This window comes from Tiliqua scincoides, chromosome 16 (assembly GCF_035046505.1).
Source record: "Tiliqua scincoides isolate rTilSci1 chromosome 16, rTilSci1.hap2, whole genome shotgun sequence".
In the NCBI taxonomy this organism is placed as follows: Eukaryota; Metazoa; Chordata; class Lepidosauria; order Squamata; family Scincidae; genus Tiliqua; species Tiliqua scincoides.
The window spans coordinates 5,009,986-5,028,470 of NC_089836.1; the positions used below are offsets into that span (position 1 = coordinate 5,009,986).

Consider the following 18,485-nt stretch of genomic DNA (forward strand, 5'->3'; position numbering starts at 1 on the left):
TATTTGATGTACACTGGGCCCTCCTTATCCACGGCTTTCTGGGATGCCGAACTCTGATTTGTCTGATTTGACCTTAAGCAAGCCACTCAGCCTCAGCCAGGGCCCCCAGAGTGGCTTGCTTAAGGTCACATAATTGTCTGCTGACAGAGTTGAGAATCGAACTGGGGAAATCCTGGTTTGCGTCCCGATCTCTTAGCCCGCTGTGCCACTTCAGCCGCTGTAGCTGCATGAAGTATTTCCTGATTGCAAGAAAGATCCTCATCCACAGCTCAAGGCTTGGAACTAGGGGCCGTTCTTCAATCTGCAGCATGGCTTGCTTCCTGAAAGGGCGCAGCAAGGTCCCAGCAGCTGTCGGCCTTTGGTTGGCTAGGAAGTACAGCAGAAATTCACGTGTGTGTGAGGTCAGTCTGTCTTACTTTAAACAAATAAGCCCAAGGTACTGATACTTCTGACAATAGGCAATCTCCTTCTCGGTAAACTCTGCAGGAGAAGATCTCAAAGGCACTTCCGCGGCAGTACCCAGCCCGGGAGCCGGTGATATATTGCCCCGAAGATGAAATTAAATTAGTGAATGCCGCATTGAGCCAGCCCTTGAGGCAGCGAATTCCATTTTACGCTCCAGGAGAGAGGGCTGTTATGGCCAGCTCTAAACATTCCTGTTAATTCAACTCATAAATATTAGCGGGGGTGGGAGGGAGAGGACAGGCAAGGGAGAAGCTGACACCCAAGTGACAAGGACCACTCACGTTTGTTTGGCCCGGATCCAGGGAGATGCACGCTCTGTATTGTGCCCTCCAGAGGGCTTGCGGGGAGGCACTCTCAAAACAGCAGCCTCTGTGCCGCGCAGCCAACTACTTTCACGACAGGAGTTGGGTTTTATGGCCCGACGGCGACATTTTTAAAATGGCTGGAAGTCTCACACGAGCACCGTCACCTGCAGGCGATCTTGGAGTGCACCCAAAGTAGTTCTTTGGATCCCAGCCACAGCATGGTTTTGCAACGGCTCAGTCAGTGCGATTCCTTTCCGCTGCTTCTGATTTCTGTAAGCATTTCTGCATACGGCATCCGAGGAACCCTGTAACTGGAGGCAGTGCGGTGGGGGAGGATTATTTCTGATCTCCGGAGTCATTTCGTTCATATTAAAGGTCGTTGGCAGCTGTTAGTTTTATTTTATGGGACAGATTTCTCTCCAACCTACTTGCCATTCAGATCTCCCGAAGCTGTTTGGCAGGGATGGGCTTTCATGTAGGTTTTCCACCCTGGAACAAAGGAGCAGGTCTCTCCATCCTCCTGTTCTCTCTACTCAGGTTCAGGCTGACTTGGCCTCCCCCCCCCCCCCATAACTGCAGGAGCAGAAAAGGTGAGAATGGCTCAGGAGATCAGGGTGGCCATGCAGTTAGTTCAGGGCAGAGGTGAGTCCCAGCTCTGCAGAAAAGCGGCTGCTCCCTCCCACTCTTTCCCTGTCTGTGGGCCCTTGATATCTGCAGGCCGATGAAGCCTTGAAGTAAGGGATAAAACGTTCCCTTACCTTGAGGAGGCCTCTGTGACTGGCCCCCACCCCCCACAACCACAGAATGCAGCGCATGCCCCGTTGGCACGGCCGCATCAACACCGGAAAGTTGGATAGGATCAGGACCTCAAAAGTGTTTTATGCACGTTAAATATTTTTAATTCTGTGCCGTTCATTTAAAAAGAGAGCAATATTCAATCAGGTTTCAAAAGAGGGCCGGGGGGGGGGCGATTGATAATTTAAAGAATTTTAAATATCTCTTTTAACTGGCAGCAAAAGCTGTGACCCTCAAGAAATTAATGCCAACAATTAATTCCCAGTTCTCGTACAGGGTGAGCAGCAACTTCCTGCGCAGTCCTTGATCAAACGCTCTGCTGAAACCCAAGTGGGAACGCGAGCTCAAACAGGAAGCCAATTAACTTATCCGTAAAAGGATGCGAGATTAGCTTGACGTCGTCAATCTTCCGTGAGCCCTGCTGGGTGTGCCTTACTCAACATCCGAATTAGCAGGTGCCCAGCACTGGACATGGGGGGTCCCCTCCCTCTCTTCTCATTCTTCCCGCCACCTCAGTGCTGGCCGACGCTTTCCATTTCACCTTCCAAATGAAGCCTGCTTCCCTTTCTGCCCTCCAGACTTTTTAAGCTTGCCTTTCTCCATTGCAATAGGGAGGGGCTCAGGTGGCTTCCGAAAGTCAAAATTGAACAACGCTACAACGGAAACCAAAGATTACACCTTAAGATAAAAAATAGCAATAACCGACCCCCATAAAACTTAAACCAAGGTTGTTTTTTTGTTGTTGTTGGCATCCTTCAGTCTCGGAAGACTATGGTGTCACGCTCTCAATGGTGGTTCTGGAACAGTGTCCTCTCCAGAGCGCAAAGCCTGGGTAAAGTAGGTATGGAGGATAGGCTGTTACCCATGCAGCAAATCCCCCCTCTCCACGTCGCTGAAATGGTCCAATGGAAAGGCAGAGGCCAATACGGTTGGTTCCAGCGACGTCGCAGGAGTTTCCAGAACGTGACTGTGTTCAGCCATGAACTGCCTCAGGGACTCCGGCTCCGGATTTTGCCTCGAGGTTGACTCCTGAAGCCTTTTCCATAACTGGATGTAGCCACGAGGCAGTGGAGGTTTGGGATCAGAGTTTTCCTTCTCTCAGATGAGCTGCCTTCCCAGGCTGACGAGTCCCATCTACCTGGTGGCTGTTTAGTCGCCTTACAACAAGTACAGCCAAACTGAGGGCCTATTCTTATCCCCAGCCCCCAGGGGAAACCAAGGTATCCCCTCCTAAAGTGTGTGACAGTCGTGAAGTAAGCAATGCCTAACTCGTCATAGCCAGGTTTGACTGATTCAAGGAAGGACACGCTTGGTGCAGCGTCCTGAGCTGGGCAAAGGCACTCTGGGCCACAGCTAACACCTGGACAACTAGGGGCAGGGACACTCCCAGGCTGGTTCTTCAGAAGGTGTGGGACCCCACCTAGAAGAGGCTGACAGGCCACGCCCAGATTCACAGGTCTCCTGTCCAAAAGGGCTGTCTTGGCCAAATCTAACTGCCTTCATCCAGTCCTTCCCCTACACCATCCCAGTGCCCACGATCAGGCACCCTACCACATCGCCATCACATCTTGCTTATGGGCAGTGGGGAAACAGAGTGCTGGGTCTTTGGGTCTGACCCAGCAGAGCTCTCTTCTGATGCTCTTCAGTCTTGCTGGTTCTGACTCCAGCGACTGAGGGCCTGCTGGGATTCTTAGGAGCAGCACGCAGAGTCCTGACTAGCTGATGGACAGAACAAGGAAGAGGAACTGCCAAGGGGGCCTTGTGCTGCCTTTAGAGTACAGCGTGTCTCTTTGGAAAAGCACTGGCACAGCCAACCTCCCTGCCAAGGTAGCAGGGCCGTGCCGACACCGGGCCAGCATTTGTTCTGCAAGCACGAATGTGGCCAAGACCATTGGCATTAAGGGAACGCCAGCTTGCCAGAACGGCTGACAAAGAGGCCTCTGCAGGAGCTCACATCACAGCTTGTGGAGTGGATTATCAGGTCTGTGCTCCCAAGAGTTAAGAGGTAGGACTGTTCTGGCAGGGGAGGGGGCATCACTTCCTCCTCTCAGCCATCACCACGTCTGCAGAGAGTCAACCAGCTGAGCTATGAGGAGTGACTGGTCCTCGACATCCTGGTCATATATATTATACGGGTATATTAATGGGTCACTGTGAGCAGGGACCAAAATGCTTGCCTCTTGCCTTGGCTTGGACTCCGCATTTTGTTCCCCTAGATGTACCCTCTACAAATGGTTGGCAACCTTCAGTCTCGAAAGACTATGGTATAAGCCTACAGCACCCGGTATTCCCAGGCAGTCTCCCATGCAAGTACTAACTAGGCCTGATGCTGCTTAGCTTAGCTTCCAAGATCAGACCAACAGCTTCTCTGGAAAGGACAGAGAGAAATCCCAGCTGGACAAAGTTCCAAACAACACAGTCCTGGAACGAGCTGGAATCCCTAGCATGTATGCATTGCTGAAACAGAGATGCCTGCGTTGGCTTGGTCATGTCGTGAGAATGGATGATGGCTGGATACCAAAGGATCTCCTCTATGGAGAACTCGTGCAAGGAAAGCGCCCTACAGGTAGACCACAGCTGTGATACAAGGACATCTGCAAGAGGGATCTGAAGGCCTTAGGAGTGGACCTCAGCAGGTGGGAAACCCTGGCCTCTGAGCGGCCCGTTTGGAGGCAGGTTGTGCAGCATGGCCTTTCCCAGTTTGAAGAGACACTTGGCCAACAAACTGAGGCAAAGAGGCAAAGAAGGAAGGCCCACAGCCAGGGAGACAGACCAGGGGCACACTACACTTGCTCCCAGCGTGGAAGGGATTGTCACTCCCGAATCGGCCTTTTCAGCCACACTAGACGCTGTGCCAGAAGCACCATCCAGAGCGCGATACCATAGTCTTCCGAGACTGAAGGTTGCCAACAGGTACCTCTACAACAGCCTGTTCTTTACACCTTGATCCAGGTGAGGAAGTGTGCAGGATTTTTTGGAAGGTCTTCCATGGGCTCCTTTGCAATTCCCTTTTGAAGCCAGTGGCTGTTGCCTTATTTCATGGCCAAGGATTCCCCAAGCGAGCCACGCCACACCACTTGGGTAGAACAAACCGAGGCCATCTGTCGTCGCCTTCCCAGACGTGCTTTTAGGAAGGAGGAGATGGCCAACTGGAAGGCTTCTGTGACACAGGCACATCTTTCTCTCTTTCCTTCCATACTCCTCTGTACTCTTCCCCATGATCCCCTCCTAATCTTTTAATCCTCTTTTTTTTGTTCTGCGGAGGACAGGAGTTAACAACATGGGCCAAACTTTGTTTTTTCCAGCCTTGCTTTCAGGAGAGGCAGCTGCTGGGAAGGGTGTGATCACCCCTTTTGAAGGAGTAAATCCTTTTCAGTTGAATCTTGTCTTTCTGCATAATGCATGTTCTTTCCACACGTCCATCTTCTTTTATCAGCTCCTCTTGCCTCAGGGAAGTGGACCCAAGTGCAAGTGATGACCGCCTCCTCCCGGGAGTCCATTAGTTGCTAAGCGCTCAGCTGGCTCGCCCCTGTTGCCACGCTTCATGGTGTGTGGGATTTCGCCCTGGTTGCCGGGGCTCTGGTGGCACGTCGACTCCAGAAACCCAGCCGCGTTGCTGAGTGGGGGGGAAATGTCGGCACCTCCCTCTGGGCAACGGGTGACGTTTGCCCGGCTCAGTACGCGGCCTCGTTAAGTGACAACTCGCCCGCAGCACGTTGTATTTTTGGAAGTGGCAAACAGATGCAGGGAGGGATGGTTTCAAAGGGGAAGGGGACCAAGCATCGCTCCTTTTTTTTTTTTTTTGAGTTCTAAGTTTGGGGGTGGAGAAGAGAATCACCCAGGTCTCCACAAATATAAAATGAATAAACAGTAACAGTGGGATTGTAGCCCTACATTTCTGCCCACCCCGTGATCCCCCCCCCCCGGTAGCCGCATATGCCCATAATAAAAGAACAATGCAGTGGTCTCGGTCTGTTGTGTCGGCAATCTAAGGCCGAGCTAATGAAAACGCAGAAACATCTGGGTCCTGCGGCGGTTTGGGACAGCTTCTCTTCTGGCAAAGGGCAACCCTGTATACGTAACCTTGTATAAGACATCATTGTGTCACCCCCATGGTGGACCTCCTCCCGTCCCAGACCGTACTGAATAAATTACGACATCATACACACAGCCTACATGCAGTGGCGACACACACCCCAAATCGGTAACCCTCAAAAAAACCAGTGGCCAATCTGATGACATTCCCACAACTCATACAGACACCTTATTGGTTCCCTGCTGTGTCGTCATAACACCTCATTTGCTCTCAGAACAGTCAGTCTCCTTGGTCATTTCTGAGTTTTAAAAATCTACTTTTTGTTACCTAAGGCAGTTGTGTTTTCTGGTTATTTGGCTATAATTCTTGATAGGATATAGATATTTCAACGCAGTTTATTTCATTGCATTCTGCATTAAGTTACCCATCGAGTGTTGTATAACATGATGGTATAACTTGATAGTAGCGAGATTTTCACAGTTTTGGCCAGTAGTGGTGTCACCCCCCCCCCCCCGCGTTACCTAGTGCTGTCCGCACCCCCCAGTGACACCACTGCCTCTTAGAGGGGCTTTATGCCTCAGCAGTGCTGCTATATCACCTCCACAATAACTTTCTTTTTCACACACTCACCTCTTGGTCTCAGGTCGAGGCCTTAACTCACCAACCCAGAGCGACAACGGTCCATGCAGTTCGCGATTCTGAGTTGGCCAAGCTTCCGGAGGGGGCACTGACGTCTATCAAGCGCAAATTCCCGCAGGTAAGGACCTGGGTCAGGTGCGAGAGAAGGAACTTCCTTAGGTTAAATTATCCTCTTAACTTCTTTGTCTTGTTTGGGAAACATTATCATAAGTGACTGTGAAAATTGACTGTTGGGAAAGTTGGAGCAGAACAAAAATATTCACTTGCCCAATGTGTGACTGGTCTATGGAACTCCTTGACGTGGTGATGGCGTCTGGCCTAGATGCCTTCAAAAGGAAAGATTGATGGAGGAAAAGTCCACCACAGGTTGCAAGTCATGATAGGTATATGCAACCTCCTGGTTTTAGAAATAGGCTGTCTCTGAATGCCGGGGAGTGGTATCTCTAGCTTTTAAACTGAAGCTCGCTGTATTGTGAAACCCAACCACTAGATTGATAGTCACTAGCCTGGTGCAACAAAAGCATGCGGACCTAGGAACCGTGACCATGAGTACTGAAAACATAAGACCACCTCTGTTGGATCAGGCCAAGGGCCCATCTAGTCCAGCTTCCTGTTATGAAACGGTAGCCCACCACCACACAAGACTGGTCTATGGAACTCCTTGACGTGGTGATGGCGTCTGGCCTAGATGCCTTCAAAAGGACAGATTGATGGAGGAAAAGTCCACCACAGGTTGCAAGTCATGATAGGTATATGCAACCTCCTGGTTTTAGAAATAGGCTGTCTCTGAATGCCTATTGTATGCCTGAATGCCTGAATGTCATTTGTATGCTAAATTCCCTTGCATCTGGCATTCAGAGATGGCCTACTTCTGAAACCGGGAGGTCGCACATACCCATCGCAGCTTGTAATCTGTGGTGGACTTTTCTTCTAGAAATCTCTCCAATCCCCTGTTCAAGGCAACCAGGCCTGGTGCCTCTTGTGGCGAGGAGCTCCACAGACTGGGTAAAGAAAAGGGTTTGTACCTTTTCTCCCGGCTGGGCCGGGAGACGCGGACTCTGCCCACTTCCTTAGGCTCCAGGCTGGTTTGGCCAGCTGGCCTTGCCATTACTCTCTGCCCCCCGCCTGCCCTTGATGGCATCGTCCTTCCGTGACATTTTCCACTAACCTCCAAGAATGTGCTGGTGTGCAATCAGCTTGCAGCTTTATCTCGTAAAGGCATTTTTGCAACTCTATATTTAGATGGAAGCTCCATCTGTGCATTATTTTTCTAGCTGGCTTGTTGTCGTCATCTTATGAAAATTGGGCTGCAGGGGTGTGTGTTTGAGTTTTTCCCTCCCCTCCCCTCCCGTTTGACAGGTGTTGGGGTTTTGCCTGTACGCTCACTCTCCCCCCTACATACCCCCTCCCCGAAACAGCTTTGTTTTGATTAAAAAGTCAGAGCAACTTCCCTATATACCAGCACCGATAGACTTTAAAACATGCTTTCAGTCGGCACCGTCACCTCCTGACAAGTGCTGGAGACCTGCCAGGGTGGTGTTCAACGGCAGAGGGAGAAAGAGTGCTACTCTGATGTGGTTTTAAATTAAAGAAAAAAAAGTTTTCCGTTGCAAGGATGCTTGAAGGTGTGTTGTTGGGAAAAAAAATCATGCTCTTCCCGTGCGGATTTGCACTCGATAGTCCTTGAGAAATCCCCGCTTAGGTGTTGATGGAAAATAGAGCATCGTTGTCTGATCAGTCCTGCCAGTGGTCACAAGTCTTGATGGTTTTTAGTCTCTCCAGATTCAGTGGCAGCCTGCCTTGAAATATTTGCAGGGGAGCCACAGGGGGTGGGGTGGAGTTGGTGAGAGCAGGTGGATCTTTTTCCTCCTGGTTATGAGCTTCCAAGAGAGAGCTGGTGGGCCACTGTGGGAATCAAAGGGCTGGGCTAAATGGGGGGCCCATTCGGCCCGATCCAGCAGGGCCCATCTTGGTGCTTGCTTGTTACATCCCCGACTTTGGTGGCCGTGTTTCCTCCCAGATCCCAAACCGGTCTGAAAGTCTGTTGAGCCGCACTGTGGCGTAGAAAATTTTTAACACCTTCCCCCGTACTACAAAATCAAATTTTGCGCCTGCAGGTGCTTCTGCCCCCCATCCAGACAGGGCTCGGGACCTAGCGCAGGTTCCAGGAGCCCAAGAGACTGCCAGAAAATCCCTCTGTGACATATTTTGCGGGGATTGTAATTCTAAGCTGCTTTGGGACTCGGCTGAAAAAAAATTGGGGTCTAAATGCTATTCCCAGCCAGCATCTCTTGGGAGGCCTGGGACAGGCCTGCAACCCTGGAGAGCGGTTGCCAGTGTCTGTTAACAGTATGGTTGCAAAAGGCAGTGGAGATAAGAGTCAGTGTGATCCCTTGGAGTTGGAGTAAATAACTTCTTGTAGTCCAGCTCCATATGAGGCAGTATTCTGAGCGCCTAATTAATACCGTTCTGACCCATGCAAGCAATTAACTTCTTTTTTGTGCTTAGGTTCGCAGTCCAAAGCCTCTTGGGACAAACGTGATCAATGCTTTGTTACCTGCCTTCTCTTTGCATTTGTTCCCCCAGTTGCGGGCTCGCCCACCCCACCCCCAGGTTTACAAGGGGAGCAGTGCAGCAATTAAACTCAGGGAGGAAGAAAAAAACCTGCCACTGTGTGAACGCCGCGCATAAATCCAGAGGCACCTCAAGGGGCCGTGATGAATTGCTCTGCCGTGCCTTCCCGGCAGGGGGACAGGTCCTTGGAGGTTGTGCGCAGGTCTTGCGGTGGCGTAAGAGGCACGGTTGCAGCGTCAGCTTGGCCTCTGCAGGCCGACAGGGTTGTGCTTTGAAGCACTCTGAGTCGCTTCTAAGCCGCAGGTTCCATGAAACTGGAAGAGTCGAGACACGCCTTTGAGACTTCCGGCTTTAGGAAATGGTGCAGGGGGTGGATAGAGGGATGTTCTTTTCCCTCTTGTACAGCACCAGAACCAGAGGACAGCCACCCCTGAAGATGAAACTCCACTTGGATGACCTTTTCCTGTGCGCCTTGCTCATGGGCACCCCAGGGCATCTGGTCGGCAGCAGAGTGCCCTTTCTCCCATTCCCACAATCCTTGGGCTCGCTCTGCGAAGCTGGTTGGCAGGAAACTTCAGAACAGGCAGGAAGGAGGGCTGGCCCCACCCTGCAAGTCAGGACTGTGGCGACGGCCACCAACCTAGGTGACTTCAGAAAGGGATTTAAAGTCTTCACGGAGGAGGGGGGGCTGTCGTGTCACAAGGGGGGGTTTACTGTGAGGAAATGGGTTGCTGGGCTAGATTGGTCTGTTTCAGCAGAGCCATTTCTGGTTAAATTTGGCACAGGCAGCCTAGGAGGGAGACCAGAGAAGACGGCGTGCCTCTCTCATCTTTTTTCCCAGTGGCTTTCAGTCTCCCCCCCCCCCCCACAGCTTTGTTTCCTGTTTCAGTGGGGCTCGTTCACCAAATGCCTCTTAGCCACGTCGGAAGCGCCTGAATGCGCAGCTGGGAATATCGGCAGGGCCCCTGGGTGGGTGGGTGTTCTCTGGCAGAATAGCAGCGGAGCCCCTTCCCTTTTTTTATATCTATCTATCTATCTATCTATCTATCTATCTATCTATCTATCTATCTATCTATCTATCTATCTATCTATACACACACACACTCACACACACACACACACACACACACACACACACACACACGTACGTACGTACGTAGAGAGAGAGAAAAAGAGCACCGTGCCCTTTTGGTGAGAGCTACGCGGTACCTGCTGACAACTCCCAGGAACTCTCGTGCCACTTTCCTCCCTCGAATCCGAAATTGATGTTCCTCGCACGTTGCCATGGCAGCCACAGAGTGACTCACCCAGTGGCAGCAGGCAACCCGCCGTGGGCTCGCTGGAGCTGCTTCTGGAGCAAGTTGTCACAGGAAGGGACGCGGCTGCTAGTGGGGGCCTGCACAGCCCCCCCCCGACCTTGGGACTCTGGAGTCCTGTGCATTTCACCTGCCAATTAAGCAAGGCACACGCCTGAAAGAAAGTCCCGTGCTCTGAAAAGATGCACTCCGCAGACTCGAAGCAAATCAGTTAAGGTCTTCTGCCCTTGCACTTTCTCTTTGCTCTGTGGGGGATGACACGGGGCTGTAGCAGGGATTGTTCCTGGTTGTTCCCCATTCCCTATGGAGTGTTGGATAGTATGTCCCACTCAGACCTGGATTCAAGTCCTTGTTCAGCCCGGGGAGCTTGCCTTCCCTGCTGCTTCTCTCTTTCTGCGACCAGCCTACTCTGTGAAGTTGTAATGAAGTGGGCAATAATGACTTGTATGCCCCTCTCTACCCCCACCCCCAAGCTCTCCAAAGAAAGCATGGGAGACCCCTGTGGTTGACAGAAAGTTGCCCACCTGTCCTATCATGCCTCCTTCTGCAGGGACTTGTAGCTCATTGGGGGGGGGCTGCTTTTGCAATTCCTGATAGCATCTCCAGGTCAGGCTGGAGAGCTACTGCCAGTCAGTGTTGTCAAGAGCGAGCAAGGCAGACCTGACTCAGTTGACAGCAGCATTCTAGCCAGTAAGACTAGAATGTCCATTCTGACTGTTTTGTTTACATGAAGGCCGAACTGGTCAGGATACAAGTGTGGGGTGTCTGTGGAAGGAAGGGTCGGTGTAGACTTGCTCTTAGGGGTCTTTGGGGGTATGTGTTCAATCATGTGGAGAATATGAATGTTTTAGAGTCCGACCCTCGGTGGGTCTCCAGGGTCTTGGGAAGTGATGGCACCACAAGCTTTTCTTTGGAGGAGGAAAAAAGGGGGGAAGACTGATCTGTGGCAAACCCTTGGCAAAAGAGGTCACGTCTCGGGGACACTCACACACATGATTGTGCTGCAGCAAATCTCCCTGGCCCTTGCGCATCTCCCTTTCCAATTGTCCCCCTTGTCAGTCTTGCTGCTGCTGGTGGTTGTATCTCTTTGGTCCCGGTCTGAATTCGCTATTGTTGGTTTTTTTTATCCTCCTCTCCTGCCAGGTTGTGACTCGTCTCATCCATTTGCTGGGCGAGAAGATTCTTGGCAGCCTTCAGCAAGGGGGTAGGACATGGCCTTCTTTTCCTCTCCCTCCTCCTCCTCGTGTGGCTAGGCAAAAAGAGGCTCCTGAACTGCTCCTGAACTCCAAAAAGAGGGGAGGGTTTGGCCCCCGGCTCTGTTGAATGCCCTTGGAGCCACAGAACCACGTGATCTCAAGCAGTTGCTTGGAGAGCATATGTGGCACCTGTGGCCTCAGTGTGCTTCTGCCTTGACTTTTCAACCCCTTTCCTCTTTTTTTCCTTGAAACTCCTTTGCTGGAGCCATGAGGAGCAGCCTTCCTAAGCCACTGTCTTAGAATATCTCTGCGGGTGGGCACTGTCCTGTAGCAAGGGGGGAAGCACGCAACTTTTCTGATGGGCTGTTTCCACAGCAGGTCACCCGCTCGGGCTCCACACTTCCGGCAGCAAGTGGGACGCCCACAATCCCGCCAGCAACCTCTCCACTGTCGCCATCATGCCCGTGTCGGAGGATGTGCCCCTCTCCACCTTCACCCTGGAACTCAAGCATGCCCTCTGTGCGATTGGTAAGACGGGGTGTGCCTGTGCGTGAGATGGTGTCAAGGCTTCCACTGGAAGGTGCCAGGGTTTGCACGGTTCTGAGCTTTCGTGCTGTGGAGGCAGCTGGCTCTGATTACCCTCCAGGGGGCACATGAAACATTCTATGTGGGGGGAGTGCAGTTGCTAGACTGAGTTTTTTGAGCCAAATGCCAGCTCTGTGGAAAGTGCCTCAGTGATGCTTTCCAAAGGTTCGTTTCCCATCTTGTAATTTGCATGGATGCTGATTTTTTTTTCCTTGATCCCTGTTGACGGCTTTAGGCACTTGGGGGGGGGGGGAGGAGAGGGCATGGGCCTTGTCTGACCCACAGCTAATTACCAGCGCTCTTTGGGACCTGGGCCAGGTGCCCTCCTGCTTCTCTGGATCCAAGCCAAAGGCAACACTGACTAGCAATTGATAAGCTCCTCAGATCAAGGCCAGGCAGTAGCTAGAGCCAGGAGCACTGCTGTCTGTGGAAGACTTCCTTGCAATCTGCCCTCTCTCAAGTCCCTGCCCGTTTGGAAGCCCTCGCTGATTGGGATGGAAGGGATCCACAACGTGTGCAACTCTGCCCCGCCTCCAGCCTACCAGAGTCCCCTGCAGGTCTCCTAAAATGGCCCCTCTGGCAGCAGCCCTGCCTTTGGCCACCGTGCTGTGGTTCAGAACTATTTCAAAGGCACGAAAAGGCCCAGCTCTGTCCCAGCACAGCTGCGCCAGTGCTGGGAAGTTGGATGGGATTGGGCCCTATCCTATAAAATGAGAGTTTGTGCAGAGGTGAGATTCCAACCGGCGCAGTCACCTGTTGGATTTTCTTCACAGGCTCTTAATCGCCACCGTACGACCACATCCCTCAAGGCCCTGGGAACCTTGGAGAGCTGGACCAGTCAGTGTAGATGGGCCAAGAGTCTGGCTGGGGTAGAAACATAAGGCAGCTCCAGAAATCCATAGCACAGGTTGTGAGAGGCAAGAACCATGGGAACAATTGAGGCATCAGGTGGAAGAGAGATCCTTACCTGGATCTGGAATAGATCTGGAAAAATTGCAAGAAGCTTACATTTCAAGATGTGTGTGTGTGTGTGTGTGTGTGTGTGTGTGTGTGTGTGTGTGTGTAAAACAGACAGGCCTTCGTTCCCAGTCTAGGTCACAGCCGAGGGTGCCCTCCCCACTGCACTGCCACGGATTGCTGGCTGGGAGTGTGTGTGTGTGAATGTGAGAGGCACACGTTGCTACCTTTTTTTATGTGCTGGAGCAGTGACTCATCCCAATGCAGACTCCAGAGGTGGGAGGAAAAAAGGTTGTTTACTGGCGGATGTGGCTTCATGTCCTCCGCAGGGCGGCAGATGGGGAGCGTCTGCCATGTGCTGTGGAGCCAACGGGTGGCGGCAGTTGTGGAGACGGCGCACGCTTCTGTTCACTGCCCAAAGCTTTGGCGCCTGGAACAGCCACCCAAATAGCACATGAAGCCGTGGGGGGCAGCGCAGTTGGACTGCCAGTAATAAATTCCTCCATTTTTAGATGGCTTTGCCTATGGATGGGGGGGAGGGGGGCACACAAGCTCCTGGGGTGTAAGGCCCTCCTGCAACTGTTACCCTGCACATGCCCGATCTTGTCTGCTCTCAGAAGCTAAGCAGGGTCAGACCTGGTTAGTACTTGGATGGGAGACCGCATGGGAATACCGGGTGCTGTAGGCTTATACTATAGTCTTTCAAGACTGAAGGTTGCCAACCAACAAGACCCTTCTGAGTGAGCTGCCTCCTGCCCTACCCTGCCCTGGAGAGACTCTAGATCAGGAGTGTCAAAGTCGTTTCATATAGCGGGCCAGTTAGCCTTCATGGCACCCAGTGAGGGCCGGAAGCGACAGCATTAAGCAAGTGACATCCTTAAGCAGATGAAATGCCTTTCTCCCAAGAAGGATGGAAGAAAAGGTAGTGCCCTTCGCCCATTTATTTCTAAGCGCTGACAATTAAAATAATTAGCAACTCTTAAACAGCAACAACCTGTTGCCTGATTAATTGGGGAGTGAGGTATTGCCTTTTTTAATTGGTTCTTAATTGTTGGATTTAACTAAGCCAAACTTTACCGCTCTGTCTCTGATCTTCAGCCTTTTCTGCTCCCATCAAGGAAGCTGCAACACAGCACAGAAAACAAACATTTCTGTAACAAATGACTCCCCCCCCCTGAAGCCTAGATCACTGCAGTGGCCTCATTTGGCCTCCCCTTCCCCCCCCCAGGGCACCCCCCCCCAAGCACATTCATGCACTGAGGAGCTTGTTACTGTAATTTCTAGCCACGCTGCTGTTTTGTTAATAGGAAAATGAGTTATTCCGGCCGGCTGGTGGCAGTTTTGGCAGGGCTTATATTTCATGTTTTGTTACAACGAGAGCACTTCTGTCAATATCATCAGTGACCTTTCTCTCCAGCCTGACATTAATCCCTTGCTTTCCCCGCACATCTTCTCTTCTTTCCTCAGCCACCCCCATCTCCCCCTCCCCCTTGACGTGTCTTACAGCTGCAGTTACTCTGGAGGGAGAACTTTGGCTCTTGGTGACATTTATAGCAGCAAATAAAAATAGGGCTGAAAGACGGCAGGGCAGCCAGCAAGCCGCTTTTGACCCGTGGGGAAAGCTGCTTTTTTTGGACACCGAGTTCAGGGGCTTTTTTGTTTTTTCCCAACAAAACATGTATTCAGAGTCTGTGCCCAGAGAACCTGTGAAATGAACAAAAGGCCGGGGCTAAGCCGATGTGCGTAGCTTTAGTTATCTTTCATAAGTGCTTCTTTTTTCTCCTAGTTGCAAAGCCGTGTAAGGGTATATATAGATTCTTCCCTGTGGCAAGTGATAATAGCCTCTAAGCAACCAGGAAGTAGCCTGTGTCAAAGGCCTCACCAGTGTTCGCGTCACCCAGCACAAGAGCTCACTGCATCACCCCCATGATGGAACCTCCTCCTGCACCAGGCCGTATAGAATAAACTACAATATCAGTTATAGAATAACTACAGCCTAAATGCAGTGGCATCACTAGGGTTTGGTGTAAAGCACCCTTCCTCTCTCCCACCAGGAGCCCGACCTGCCTGGCAGCTTCGTGCCCTAGATTTTCAGCTCTGTATTTTCAGTGATGGCTATGCGACCCACCTGAAATTGGCTTGCGATCCACCTAACAGGCCCTGACCCACAGTTTGAGCAAAGCTGCTCTAGTAATGCTTTGTCCTTGCCTAAACTGGAGGAGAGGGTTGACGCTTTTTTGCTCTTTCAAAGACCTCCATGCCCACAAGCGTGTGGGAAAACTAAGCCAGTCCATATGTGCAGGGACCAATTCTGTTTGTGCGCTTGTTTTGCAAGACTTATGAAGAGACCCAAAACTCTAGTCAGCACAAGTTCTGCACAAACACCGGTTTCTTGCTTTTTCAAGTTTATCTTTATAGCTACGAGGACTAGCATGCTCTGACTGGTGACAATTTTCCATGACCGCCAGCTGAAATCTTTTGCTAGCGCCGCTTCCTGAGATGTGTTAACTGGGAATGTTGGGAATGGTTCCCCCAAAACATGCCCCTGTCCTGAGTTCCTGAATCACTGTTCCAACAGGCCTTTCCCAACCTGCAGTCCCAGGGACGGGGTCCTTCTAAATCCACAACTGTGTTCTTCCACTGAGCTACAATTCTTCCCATTTCGTTCCTCAAAAAGGGAAAGAGAAATACTCAGGAGGGTTTGAAAGTCTGCCGAAACACTAAAAAAAACAAACAACTGAGCTTCACGCAAAGTTCTGCAGTATGATCAATGAGGGCTAGTGTCTTGGGGTGTGTGTGCGCGTATGGGTTTTTTGTTTGTTCATTTTGCAGAGTGAAAGCTTAAGGTTCGTGTGATAGCGAGTACTGAACTCCCAACTCTTGGTTGCAACAAACAACAGAGCCCTGCTTAATAGGTTTGCAATTCTCGGCCCTTTCAGGTCCAGCCCTGCTGCTCACGAGTGACAACATCAAACAGCAACTTGGTTCTGCAGCCCTGGACAGGTAACCGATTCTCTTTGGACCCCTTCAAGTTGCAGAAGAAATCCTGGAGAGGGGCTGGTTTCTGGTCTCTATGGCATGCGACACACCTTGGAGGAAACCTTGAAGATCCTCACCTAGCCTTGTGTGGATGGAATGCATCCACAGGGAAGACTTGGGGTACTCAACAGAAGAAAGCAGCCTCTCTGTGCCAGCTGCCTGGGCTCTGTTGCACCAACAAACCAAAATCTGGACAGGGATAAGCAGGGTGAAGACTCGGGAGATGATGAAATTAGAAAGCTGCTGTATACCGGGTCAGACCTTTGGCCCGTCTGTCCCAGTGTTGTTGAACACTGTTTGGCAACAGCTCTCCAGGGTTAGACAGAGATGGGTCTTTCCCAGTTAACCTGGAGATGCCAAAGCTGAGTCTGGAAACCTGTTGCGTGCAAAACAGTGGCTTGACCACTGACTTTGGCCTCTTCCCTTAACGAAGCACCCTTGCAATGGGCAGTGTTTGCACCAGTCCCATGTTTCCATGGACATATGCAGTGTGTATGAAGGGGAGAGGTCCCAAGTGACCCCTGTCCAGGTCCTGACTGGCCACGTACTGCTTCAGTGGAAGTAAATCCCATCCCTTTGGACTGAAGAGGAGATACTGAAGGCCACTACCGGAACAGTGGTTTTGCTTAATATCCTCCACGGTGGTGTAACCCAAAGTCAAATGCTGTTCCTTCAATGGGGTGCTCTGTGTTGCTTTGGGAAAAGCCACATGGCCGAACTTATTTCCCAAGCTGGGCATGAGGATAAAATAGGATGGAGGTGTGGTGCTCTGAGCGCCTTGGGAGCAGGTCTGGATGCAAATGAGAGAGAAATGGAAATTAAACCCCAGCCCTTCTAGTCTTGGATTTCTCCAATCAAGGTGGAGGAAATTGGACATATTTAAAAACTGTCATTATGCGCACCCCACGTTAATTTCCTGCCGGCTTTTTTTTTTTTTTTGTTCGTCAAGCCCCTGAAATACCAGGCAGCTGTCAGGTTAATTGGCCCTGCTTTTTGAGTGAGTGGATGTTTTTGCCGACTTCTCAAAAAGTTGTCACAAAACGTCTGATGAACGACTAGCAGATGTACTCCTGTGACGGAAGGCAGGAAGAACGAGAAGCAGGCGGGCGGGGGAAGCCCTTTGCGGAAGGGGCAAGCTCTGAGCGGGTGGGCAGGTGAGGCCGTCCCAGCGGCAGCCTGGTCTGATGGAGACTCCTGCGCCAGCCACTGTGTTGGTCTCTGGCCTGGCTCAGGTTCCAGAATGGGGTTGGGCAGGGAGTGAGTTTTAGGGCAGCAAATGAGGTTACGGGGCCACGGGTAGGAGACTTGTACCCTTCAACCAACTGCCTGGCAGACCTGATCCAGCACATGGCTCTTGTGTCCCAAAATCACCATCCTTCTGTGTTTCTTTCCTCCCGTCCCTGTCTGAAACTCAAAGCTGTGGAGTGGCCAATAGCCTCATCTCATGGCTTGCTTTGCCTCCTTCCTCCTCAGCATCCACGAGTACCGGCTGTCTAGCTGGCTGGGCCAGCAGGAGGACATGCACCGCATTGTGCTCTACCAATCGGACAGCACCCTCACGCCCTGGACACAGCGCTGTATCCGGCAGGCTGACTGCATCCTGATTGTGGGCCTGGGGGAGCAGGAGCCAACTGTCGGAGAGGTGAGGCGTTCCCACAGGGGCAGTGGGGTTGACCCCTCCTCCCTTGCCAGGAGCTTGGTTTGAGCCATGGTGGTACATGTCAGTCTGTCTCCTCCAGTGTTGCAAGTTGGCCTTTTGAGCCCCAAAGAGGAGACACTGGGGAAGGCAGCTTCCCTCAAAAGTCTTTCGTGCCCTAAAGGTTGCAGAGTGTTGCCTGTGCTGTTTGCAAGAGCACCCGAGAAAGCAAAGAGAGGGAAAGAGCCAGCCATGTGTGCTTCCACGGGAGACCCTTATCTGTGTCTCGTACACAGTCCCGCTTCGATTGGGTGTTTGGTGTGGGTCGGTTTCTGAGGGCACAGATCTCGCCCGGTGCAGAAATGCCCTTGCTGCAAAGGCAGGGCATTTTGGTGGTGGTGATGAAGGTTGCACTGACCGTGTCCACATGCGTCACATAGAGTGGCCAGGCAGGTACCCGCCCTGAGGAGCTTCCAGTTTAGAGGGCGGCACAAGGGCAACATGGTGGCAGCATGAATGGGGAAGCTGAGGCAGGTGCTTCCGATACACTTTCTGCAGTTGGTCCCCGTGGGGTGTCAAAGGCTTTGTGACAAAGTGGGGGTCGAGGAGGGGTGTGGGGGATGCCTCCTGCTTCTCCGTCGCCCCCCCGTTTGACACCCCCAGCGTGCCTTCTTCCGCCGCGGGCTGCTGAGGCGCGACGGGGCCGGTTACGTAGCGTCAGCTGCGCTCTTTGCATTGCCAGCTGGAGCGGATGCTGGAGAACACGGCCGTCCGAGCCCAGAAGCAGCTCATCCTGCTCCACCGTGAGGAGGGGCCCCTTCCTTCCCGTACCGTGGAGTGGCTGAACATGCGAAGCTGGTGTTCGGCGCACCTGCACCTCCGTTGCCCCCGCCGTGTCTTCTCCCGGAGGAGCCTGCCCAAGCTGGTGAGTAGCAGCTCTTG

General features: G+C 52.0%; 1 protein-coding gene across 5 annotated transcripts in view; it reads left to right on the forward strand.

Annotated features, from left to right (window-relative positions):
- PNPLA7 (patatin like phospholipase domain containing 7) overlaps positions 1-18,485 on the forward strand; it is a 60,262-nt gene that overhangs the window by 21,413 nt on the left and 20,364 nt on the right. For 3 of the 5 annotated variants that reach the window (XM_066610912.1, XM_066610913.1, XM_066610915.1), the window contains exons 19-24: positions 6,245-6,358; positions 11,274-11,334; positions 11,702-11,854; positions 15,808-15,871; positions 17,381-17,549; positions 18,286-18,468. In XM_066610912.1, the coding sequence (XP_066467009.1) occupies positions 6,245-6,358; positions 11,274-11,334; positions 11,702-11,854; positions 15,808-15,871; positions 17,381-17,549; positions 18,286-18,468 (744 nt within the window). The remainder of the gene's footprint in view (positions 1-6,244; positions 6,359-11,273; positions 11,335-11,701; positions 11,855-15,807; positions 15,872-17,380; positions 17,550-18,285; positions 18,469-18,485) is intronic. The other 2 variants (XM_066610914.1, XM_066610916.1) reach the window with 1 other exon arrangement.